At 37.4% G+C, this 7,500-nt stretch overlaps 1 protein-coding gene across 2 annotated transcripts in view; it reads right to left on the bottom strand.

Moving 5' to 3' along the window:
- Positions 1 to 696: 696 nt before the first annotated feature.
- The window catches only part of LOC127374598 (ankyrin repeat domain-containing protein 1-like), an 11,382-nt gene continuing 4,578 nt past the window's right edge, over positions 697 to 7,500 (bottom strand). For both annotated transcript variants that reach the window (XM_051420147.1, XM_051420148.1), the window contains exons 7-10: positions 6,670 to 6,768; positions 3,153 to 3,251; positions 1,377 to 1,475; positions 697 to 951 (exon numbers count right to left, since the gene is read on the bottom strand). In XM_051420147.1, coding sequence (XP_051276107.1) covers positions 859 to 951; positions 1,377 to 1,475; positions 3,153 to 3,251; positions 6,670 to 6,768 — 390 coding nt within the window. In that variant the 3' untranslated portion in view covers positions 697 to 858. The remainder of the gene's footprint in view (positions 952 to 1,376; positions 1,476 to 3,152; positions 3,252 to 6,669; positions 6,769 to 7,500) is intronic.

The raw sequence follows: 7,500 nt of genomic DNA, 5'->3' as shown, positions 1-7,500 counted from the left end.
CAAAATTTGTAGTGTTGTTGAGATTATAAAACCTAAACTGGATTGTTTTAGCGCCACCTTGAGGTCAGTGAGGGAGGAAGAAGAGGAGAATGAGGAAGCGAAAAACATTTCTGTCAGGCTGAACAGAATCAGACTGAAAGGGAAGAAGGTAGAAAATAGTGAGACTGTGGCGCCCCCTGGTGGACACATCAGGCCTCAGATGTACTGAAGTAAAAATACTAAACTACTAAAATACAACATCAAGATAAAGTAAAAGGACTCAATATGCAGAGTAATGTATTATTGATTATTGGTCCCATATAGGAAATTAAAGGCATTCTTCTGTATAATAATTATATTAATAATACACTGAAATATAATCTATATATCTAATCTATTGTTAGTGGAACAAACAACAACAACTGTTAGTGGAACAAACATGGATCAGTTTCCAATCACTGAATTTAGAACAGCGAGAGCTCCACGTGTTAAATATTAAACAATGACTTTATGTCAGCAGCCTGCTTAAATATAACTGGAAGAAGAAGCTCTGTGTGCTGTGTTATGTTCTGGTTTCCATCCTGTGGTCTCACTAATAAATGACAGGATGTTCCTTTAAAGCAGACATATATATATATATATATATTTATATATAAACACTGCTCTTTACTGCCACCTGCTGGTCACTCTGAGGATTCAAATCATCCACAGACAGAAGACTTTAAACCAAAAACTTTATTTGTACATTTAATCAAACATATTCTTAATGGGGTTTTGAATGTAACAGGTAAAAACATAAAGTTTGTTTGAAAGTTTTCAGCTGCTGGAGATACAGGATGTGCCAGCGAAGCGGAGAGCAGTGATTGGTCGATTGGTCCGTTAATGACATGACTTCCTGTCGTTCTGCTCACTGAGGAGCGTCTTTGTTTCGTTCTGCCACTCCAACACGGCGTCCAGGGGACAGTGTCCGTCCTGACAGACAGAAAGAGACATTTACCATTTTATTTTTATTTATTACAGTTTAACACAGCTGGATGTATGGAAGCCAATTCCACCCGGAGAATAAAATAATACAGTGCAAACAGCCTTGATGATAAAAATGTATATAATAGTATAACAGTTTTTTTATTATCAGGGCAAAGTTTCATCTTCTGTTTTATTTTACTGGCAGAAGTGTGCTTCCATTGGTCTGATAAAGTAACAGACTGACTGTGAGAAAGATCAGATTGTAATGAGTCACACTATAATAAGATCTTTACTGATTTGTGGGGTTTCTCTGCAGAGACCACGAGTAAAATGAGCTGAAATGTTTTGATGTTTCATTTGAATTGAGTTTGGAGAAGGAACAGAATCCTAAAACCTCTCTGGAGATCCCACAGGTCAGAGGTCAGCATTACCTGGTTGGTGAGATCAGTCTTGGCTCCGTGCAGCAACAGCAGCTGGATGATTTTAAATCTGTTGAGTCGAACTGCGTCATGAAGAGGACTGTCTCCCTCCTGAATGACCAGGAACCAGAAACTAAATCAGTTTACACTGAAAATGTGTTCTTCATTAGATTCATGTTTCTGTTCATTGTTAATAAAGTTGTGTTTGTACAGTGTTAATAAAGTTGTGTATTTGTACAGTGATAATAAAGTTGTGTGTTTAACACTATTTACTTTATATATGCTCCCGTTGGAATTATTAGGCATCACGCCATTATTCACTGTTATGAGATGATCACTCCATTATACTTCATCACTAGTTGAAAAGTGTCCTGAGATAACTTCTGTTATGAATTGGCGCTATACAAATAAAATTGAGTTGAATTGAATCTAATTCAATCAAGCCCGATGAAATTAATCAATTATCTAAATTACAAACATGTCTTAAGGACATAAAATCCTGGATGACCTGCAATTTTCTGATGTTAAACTCAGAAAAAAACGAAATTCTTGTTCTTGGCCCCAAAAACCTTAGAGACTCATTGTCTAAAGATATAGTCACTCTAGATGGCATTAACTTGGCCTCTAGCACCACTGTCAGGAATCTTTTAACTCCCACATAAAGCAGACCTCTAGGACTGCCTTCTTTCATTTACGTAATATTACAAAAATTAGACACATCCTATCACAGACAGATGCAGAAAAACTAATCCATGCATTTGTTACTTCAAGGCTGGATTACTGCAACTCTTTATTATCAGGTTGCCCCAATAAGTCCATTAAAACGCTCCAATTAATTCAGAACGCTGCAGCACGAGTACTGACAGGAACTAGAAAAAGAGATCACATCTCTCCTGTACTAGCTTCTCTGCATTGGCTCCCTGTAAAATGTAGAATTGAATTTAAAATCCTCCTCCTCACCTATAAAGCTCTTCATGGTCAGGCCCCTTCATATCTTAAAGAGCTCATAGTACCCTATTACCCCTCTAGAACACTACGTTCTCTGAATGCTGGGCTACTTGTGGTTCCTATAGTCTCTAAAAGTAGAACAGGAGCCAGAGCCTTCAGTTACCAAGCTCCTCTCCTGTGGAACCAGCTTCCAGTTGTGGTTCGGGAGGCAGACACCCTCACCACATTCAAGAGTAGGCTTAAGACATTCCTCTTTGATAAAGCTTATAGTTAGGGCTGGATCAGGTGAGTCCTGAACCATCCCTTAGTTATGCTGCTATAGGCCAAGACTATCGGGGGATTTCCCATGGTGCACTGAGCTCCTCCCTTCCTCTCTCTTTCTGCACTCATTCATGTCCCAGTAATGCATGTTACTAACTTCACTTCGTCCCCGGAGTTCTTGTGCTTTCTCGTCTCGCAGGTTCTTATCGATCCTGGTGGAGCCTCCTGCCATGGTCCTACTAGATTGCCATTGCCAATACTGTTGACTGGTTAATGCTGTGCACCTGTCTGTCTGTCTGTGTGTCTCTCTCTCTCTGTCTCTCTCTCACTCTCTCTGTCTCTCTCTTTCACCCCAACTGGTCGAGACAGACGACCACCCACCTAGAGCCGGAGGATCTGTCCTAGGTTTCTGCCTTTTAACAGGCAGTTTTTCCTTGCCCTTGTCTCCAAGTGCTTGCTCATGGTGGTACTGTTGGGTCTCTGTAAATAATGTTATAAAGAGTTCGGTCTAGACCTGCTCTATTTGAGTGATAATAAAGTTGTGTGTTTGTACAGTGTTAATAAAGTTGTGAGACTCACTCTGTCCTGTGCGTTGAGTTCTGCTCCGCAGTGAATAAGATGTTCAGCACAGTCGAAGTGTCCGGTCCTCACAGAGACATGAAGAGGAGTGCTGTCCAACTACACACATACACACACAGGTACATCAGTTATACAGGTATTAAAACTTATATAACAGAAAACATGTTCATGTAGTATTAGTATTAATTCAATTCAATTCAATTCAATTTTATTTGTATAGCGCCAATTCATAACAGAAGTTATCTCAGGACACTTTTCAAATAGAGCAGGTCTAGACCGAACTCTTTAAAACATTATTTACAGAGACCCAACAGTACCACCATGAGCAAGACCTTGGAGACAAGGGCAAGGAAACACTGCCTGTTAAAAGGCAGAAACCTAGGACAGATCCTCCGGCTCTAGGTGGGTGGTCGTCTGTCTCGACCAGTTGGGGTGAGAGAGAGACAGAGAGAGAGACAGCGAGAGACAGACAGACAGACAGGTGCACAGCAACAACAGTATTGGCAATGGCAATCTAGCAGGACCATGGCAGGAGGCTCCACCAGGATCGATAAGAACCTGCGAGACGAGAAAGAATGTGATCTTGAATGTGGTGAGGGTGTCTGCCTCCCGAACCACAACTGGAAGCTGGTTCCACAGGAGAGGAGCTTGGTAACTGAAGGCTCTGGCTCCTGTTCTACTTTTAGAGACTATAGGAACCACAAGTAGCCCAGCATTCAGAGAACGTACTGTTCTAGAGGGGTAATAGGGTACTATGAGCTCTTTAAGATATGAAGGGGCCTGACCATGAAGAGCTTTATAGGTGAGGAGGAGGGTTTTAAATTCTATTCTACATTTTACAGGGAGCCAATGCAGAGAAGCTAGTACAGGAGAGATGTGATCTCTTTTTCTAGTTCCTGTCAGTACTCGTGCTGCAGCGTTCTGAATTAATTGGAGCGTTTTAATGGACTTATTGGGGCAACCTGATAATAAAGAGTTGCAGTAATCCAGCCTTGAAGTAACAAATGCATGGATTAGTTTTTCTGCATCTGTCTGTGATAGTATGTGTCTAATTTTTCTAATATTACGTAAATGAAAGAAGGCAGTCCTAGAGGTCTGCTTTATGTGGGAGTTAAATGACAAATCCTGATCAAAGATAACTCCAAGATTCCTGACAGTGGTGCTAGAGGCCAAGTTAATGCCATCTAGAGTGACTATATCTTTAGACAATGAGTCTCTAAGGTTTTTGGGGCCAAGAACAAGAATTTCGTTTTTTTCTGAGTTTAACATCAGAAAATTGCAGATCATCCAGGATTTTATGTCCTTAAGACATGTTTTTAATTTAGATAATTGATTAATTTCATCGGGCTTGATCGATAGATATAACTGCATATCATCTGCATAACAGTGAAAGTTAATGGAGTGATTCCTAATAATGTTGCCTAAAGATCATTATTAACTTTAACCAGAGCTGTGATGAACTCTAAATCCTGACTGAAAATCCTCAAATAAACTATTGTTATGTAGAAAGTCACACAACTCTTAGGCGACTACTTTCTCCAGAATCTTAGAGAAGAAGGGGAGGTTAGAAATCGGTCTATAGTTGGATATGTGGGTCAATAGAGCTGTGGCTCTCTGTCAGCCTGGCTACAGTGCTGAAGAGGAACCTAGGGTTATTCTTATTTTCTTCTGTAAGTGCTGAGTAATAGGCTCCTCTGGCATTACGGAGGGCCTTTCTATAAGTTTTAAGATTATCTTGCCAATTTGAGCGATATTCTGATAATTTGGAAGAGCACCATTTCCTTTCAGATTTCCTAGCTATTTGTTTTAACTGGCGGGTTTGGTGGTTATACCACGGTGCTATTCTCCTATGTTTTAATAATTTCCTTTTTATAGGAGCGATAGAGTCTAATGTTGATCGTAGTGAGCCTGTAGCACTATCGACAAGATTATCAATTTCAGAGGGACTAAAGTTGTTATAGGACTCTGTTAAATTCAGACATGGCATTGAATTAAACACTGAAGGAATCTCCTCCTTAAATTTAGCTACAGCACTGTCAGATAGACATCTGCTGTAGGAAGTTTTGCCTAATGGCTTATAATCTAATAGTATGAATTCAAAAGTTATTAAATAATGGTCAGATAGGAAAGGATTATGTGGGAAGACTATTAAATGTTCAATATCAATGCCATATGATAAAACAAGGTCAAGAGTGTGATTAAAACAATGAGTTGGTTTATTTACACTCTGACAGAAGCCAATTGAGTCTATTAATGATATAAATGCGTTACTAAGGCTGTCATCGTCAACATCCACATGAATATTAAAATCACCTACAATAATTACTTTATCTGATTTAAGGACTAAACTTGATAGAAACTCTGAAAATTCAGATATAAAATCAGAGTACGGTCCAGGAGCGCGGTACACTATAACAAATAGAACTGGCTGCAGTGTTTTCCAGTTTGGGTGAGAAAGACTAAGAACAAGGCTTTCAAATGAATTATAATTTAGTTTAGGTTTAGGGTCCATTAAAACGCTCGAATCATATATGGCTGCTACTCCACCTCCTCGGCCTGTGCCTCGAGGAATGTGAGTATTAATATGACTGGGGGGTGGATTAATTTAGGCTAACATACTCCTCGTGGGACAACCAGGTCTCAGTAAGACAAAGTAAATCAATATCATAATCTGATATTAATTCATTCACTAAAACAGCTTTAGAGGACAGAGACCTGATATTTAACAGTCCACATTTCATTCTTTTATTTTGTGCTACTGAGGAGTTGGTTTTAATTTTTATTAGATTTTTATGTTTAACTCCTCTTGTTTTTATTTCTTTAAATAATTAAGGTGGTCGGGGGACAGACACAGTCTCTATGGGGTTTTGGGTGGGTGACTGTTCTAAAGAAACTATTAGTATTAGTATTAGTAGTATTAGGAGTATTAGTATTAGTATTAGTATTAGTAGTACTAGTATTAGTAGTAGTATTAGTAGAAGTATTAGTAGTAGTAGTATTAGGAGTAGTATTAGGAGTATTAGTATTAGTAGTATTAGTATTAGTAGTATTAGTATTAGTAGTATTAGTATTAGTAGTATTAGTAGTAGTATTAGTATTAGTAGTAGTAGTATTAGTAGTATTAGTATTAGTAGTATTAGTAGTATTAGTATTAGTAGTATTAGTATTTATTAGTAGTAGTAGTATTAGTAGTAGTATTAGGAGTATTAGTATTAGTAGTATTAGTAGAAGTATTAGTAGTAGTAGTATTAGGGTATTAGTATTGTGTATTAGTATTAGTAGTAGTAGTATTAGTAGTATTAGTATTAGTATTAGTAGTAGTAGTATTAGGGTAGTATTAGAGTTTGTTTGTAGTATTAGTATTAGTAGTATTAGTATTAGTATTAGTAGTAGTAGTATTAGTAGTAGTATTAGGAGTATTAGTATTAGTAGTATTAGTAGAAGTATTAGTAGTAGTAGTATTAGGAGTAGTATTAGGAGTATTAGTATTAGTAGTATTAGGAGTTCTGGGTATTACCTTGTCTCTTGCAGTAATATCGGCTCCGTGGTTCAACAGCAGTTTGAGAACAGAGAGATTTCCTCCTCGACACGCCAAGTGGACACAAGTAGAGCTCAGCTGGACAGAACCACAACATCAGAACCAGTTCCAACACTGGATTAAAACTGGTTCTAAAACTAGATTAAAACTGGTTCTAAAACCAGATTAAAACTGGTTCCAACACTGGATTAAAACTGGTTCTAAAACTAGATTAAAACTGGTTCTAACACTAGATTAAAACTGGTTCTAAAACTAGAATAAAACTGGTTCCAACACTGGATTAAAACTGGTTCTAAAACTAGATTAAAACTGGTTCTAAAACTAGATTTAAACTGGTTCCAACACTGGATTAAAACTGGTTGAATTTATGAATTTACAAGCGGATTATAATGAAGCAGATTATAACAGAGCGGATTATAATAGAGCGCATTATAAAAAAGCGGGTTATAATAAAGCAGATTATAAAAAGTGGATTATAATAAAGCGGATTATAATAAATCGTACTATAAAAAGCGGATTGTAATAAAGCGGATTATAAAGCGGATTATAAAAAACGGATTATAATAAAGCGGATTATAAAGCGGATTGTAAAATGCGGATTATAATAAAGTGGATTATAATAAAGCAGATTATAATAGAGCGGATTGTAATAAAGCGGATTATAACAAGCGGATTATAAAAAGCAGATTGTAATAAAGCGGATTGTAATAAAGTGGATTATAAAGCTGATTGTAAAAAGCGGATTATAATAAAGCGGATTATAATAAAGCGGATTATAAAAAGCGGATTATAAAAAGCGGATTGTAATGA

Source organism: Dicentrarchus labrax, unplaced genomic scaffold, assembly GCF_905237075.1.
Source record: "Dicentrarchus labrax unplaced genomic scaffold, dlabrax2021, whole genome shotgun sequence".
Classification (NCBI taxonomy): domain Eukaryota; kingdom Metazoa; phylum Chordata; class Actinopteri; family Moronidae; genus Dicentrarchus; species Dicentrarchus labrax.
Note: the sequence above shows the minus strand (reverse complement) of the source record. Positions and strands in the feature narration are given on the sequence as shown.